General features: G+C 72.1%; 1 protein-coding gene across 1 annotated transcript; it reads right to left on the minus strand.

Moving 5' to 3' along the window:
- Nucleotides 1-1,258: 1,258 nt before the first annotated feature.
- On the minus strand, nucleotides 1,259-1,837 carry AURANDRAFT_30346 (hypothetical protein; the record flags this gene model as incomplete). The annotated part of the gene is made up of 1 exon (XM_009041375.1): nucleotides 1,259-1,837. The coding sequence occupies one exon, from the start codon at nucleotides 1,835-1,837 to the stop codon at nucleotides 1,259-1,261; it is 579 nt and encodes a 192-aa protein (XP_009039623.1).
- Between the last annotated feature and the right edge of the window lie 1,027 nt (nucleotides 1,838-2,864).

Consider the following 2,864-nt stretch of genomic DNA (forward strand, 5'->3'; position numbering starts at 1 on the left):
GTTGCGAGAGCGATGCTCACGCTATGCGAGGCTACGCAGCCCCTGGCGCGCCCGTAGCGTTGGACTAGCGTCGCAGCAATCCTCCTGTGCGATCGCGATGGCGAGCGCTCGCGCCGTCGTGCGCCGCGTGCGTGCGCTGCGGCCGCGCCGCGACCTCGGCGTGCGTGCGCTGCGGCCGCGCCGCGACCTCGGCGTGCGTGCGCTGCGGCCGCGCCGCGACCTCGGCGTGCGTGCGCTGCGGCCGCGCCGCGACCTCGACGAGGCGGCCATGCTGCAGAGCGCCGAGCCCGTCCTGCTCTGCGCGACGGTCGCCTGCACGCGCCACTGGCCCGCGCTCGCCGCTGTCGCGGAGCTCGGCGTGCGCGGCTACCTCGCGCGACTCCCGACGACCGTCGACGTCCGCGCGGCGGCCGACGTCGCGGCGCGCGGCGGCGCGCCGGACGCGACCCGCGGCGCCGGCGTCGCGCCGGGCGCGCTCGCCCTGTCGCCGGAGACCATCGTCTTCTCGACGGCGCGCGACGCGACGTGGCGCGCGCTGCGGCCGCCCCTCGAGGACGCGCGCTGCGCGGCGCTCCGGGCGAACTCGCTCCACGGCGTCGTGAGCGTCGCGGGCCCCGGCGGCGGGCTCGGCTACCACCGCCACGGCGCCGCGTGGCTCGCGCTGCTCGGCGGCGAGAAGCGCTGGCGCCTGCGGCCGCCGTCCGCGCGCGGCGCCGCCGCGCCGCGGGAGGACGACGACGACCAAGGCGCGCTCGAGGCGGTCCAGCGCGCGGGCGACGTCCTCTGGGTGCCCGCGGGCTGGTGGCACCGCACGCTCGCCGGCGGCGGCGACCTCGCGCTCGCCGTCGGCGGCCTCGGCGCGTCGCCGGGGTTGATGTGGGCCTGCTCGGAGGGCCTCCTCGGGCCGCTCGAGCGCGCGCCGCGCGAGGCCCTGGACGCGCGCCACGGCCGCGCGCGGTCGACGCTGTTGCACACGGCGGCGTACCACGGTCATCGCGACGTCGTCGAGTTCCTCCTCGACGCGGGCGCGGCCGGCGGGCCGGGCGCGCGCGACGCGGCCGGGCTGCGGGCGATAGACTGGGCCCGCCGCCGCGGCCACGGCCGCGTCGTCGACCTGCTCCTCGCCCGCCGCGGCTCGCCGGCCGTGCTAAGCTAACGTCACGCTACGCGCCGGGCGACCCACTCTTCGACCCGCTGGGGTGGCGTCGTCCGTTTAAAGCATTACGCCGCGCCCCCGGGCGCGTCCGGGCGCCCGAACCTACGACGAGGGGAACTCGGCGTCGTTGGACTGGATGATGCCGACGATGATGCCGAAGATGCCGAGCGCGGACGCGAAGATCTCCACGATGAGGATCTTGACGAAGAGGCTCGCGTCCTGGGCGTCGGCAAGGGCGCAGGAGCTCCCGGCGATGCCCACGGAGATGCCGCTCGCGACGTTCGTGAGCCCCACGGACATGCCGGAGGAGAAGAGCGCGTAGCCCGCAAAGTACCACTGGTTGTAGTTCCAGTCGTCGGGCAGGCTGCCGGACTTGGTCTCGCCCCCGTCGCCGATCTTGCTCAGGAGCAGGATGGCGAGGATGACGCCGTAGATGGCCGTCGCCTCGCAGAAGATGACGGAGATGAGGTTCTTGCTCCGGATGCGCGGCGCCTTGACGGCGGCGCCGACGAGCGACGACCCCGTGAGCCAGATGCCCCAGGCCGCGCCGACGACGCTCAGGCCGAGGCCGAAGGCGATGCCCATGTAGGCCCAGCCGTAGGGGCTCAGGTTCGTCAGCACCTCGTCGTAGGACGCGTTGCACGCCGCCGCCTCGCACTCCTGGTACCCGTTCGACGACATGGCCGGGGGGCGCGGGCGCGGCGCGTCGGTCGCAGCGCGCGTCGAGGGCGACGCGACCGAGCGGCGGCGCGGGGCGCGGCGACGAGCGGCGACGAGCGCGTCCACCTCTCGTGCGGCTGTGGCAGCACGTCGGCAGCTCCAGCGCGATGTCGCCGAAGTTGAGGCAAAAGCTGACATTCGGCGCCCGTCCTCGCAAGGGGATATAAATCTAGATGGGGTGGCAGGCGAAACGCGAGGTCCTCGTACTACTCGGGGCCGCCGCTAGCGTTTTCTTTCTTCTTCCACGCCGCAGCGCGCGGGCTGAGTGCAACGATGGCGGGTCGCGCGGCGCGGCGCGGCTGCGGAACCCTTCGACGGGGCGGGGCAGCGAATTTGGGCTGCTGAGATCATTGCGTTGGCTCGCGAGCGCGACGGTTGTTCGGCGGCGGGACGAGAGGGCGGCGGTGTGAGTCAAGCTGTGCGATATTTTCTTGTCCTTAGAGGTTGGAGGCGCCCTATGGGTACCCGCGGGGGGCTCGAACTCCTTCAGGACACACTTTTCCCACGATCTCAGAGCCTGCGCAGCCCCGGCGCCGACGCACACAGTTTCTCGGGCAGCGTGCGGGCATTCGAGGTCGAGAACTTTTCGTGTCCTGAGATGCTCGAGCCCATCCATAGGTACCAACGAAGGGCTCTGCAGCGGCAGCAGACGGTCCACGACCATCATCATCGCGAACACGTCCAAGAGCTGCCCCAAAACCCCCTTCCTCGCGTGGCGCCAAACCGGACACGGTGCCCTCCAGCGCGCCTCGGTTTCCTTCCACCGGACCCGAACCGCCCGGACGCGTAAGTCTTGTCGCGGGCGCCTTCGCGGGGGAGCGAATACCGCTGCGGTCCGTCTGGGGCCGCGTCGACGACGGCGGCGTCGAAAAGTCCCCGGCCAAAAGTCGTCAACATTGCCCCAAAACGATGGGTTGCAGTACGAGGAGCTCGCGCAACATAATCTCGTTGAGCTGCCCCATACTATTTATTACCCCTTGGTCCTCGT

The sequence above is a fragment of the Aureococcus anophagefferens genome (assembly GCF_000186865.1).
Source record: "Aureococcus anophagefferens unplaced genomic scaffold AURANscaffold_20, whole genome shotgun sequence".
Taxonomy (NCBI): domain Eukaryota; class Pelagophyceae; order Pelagomonadales; family Pelagomonadaceae; genus Aureococcus; species Aureococcus anophagefferens.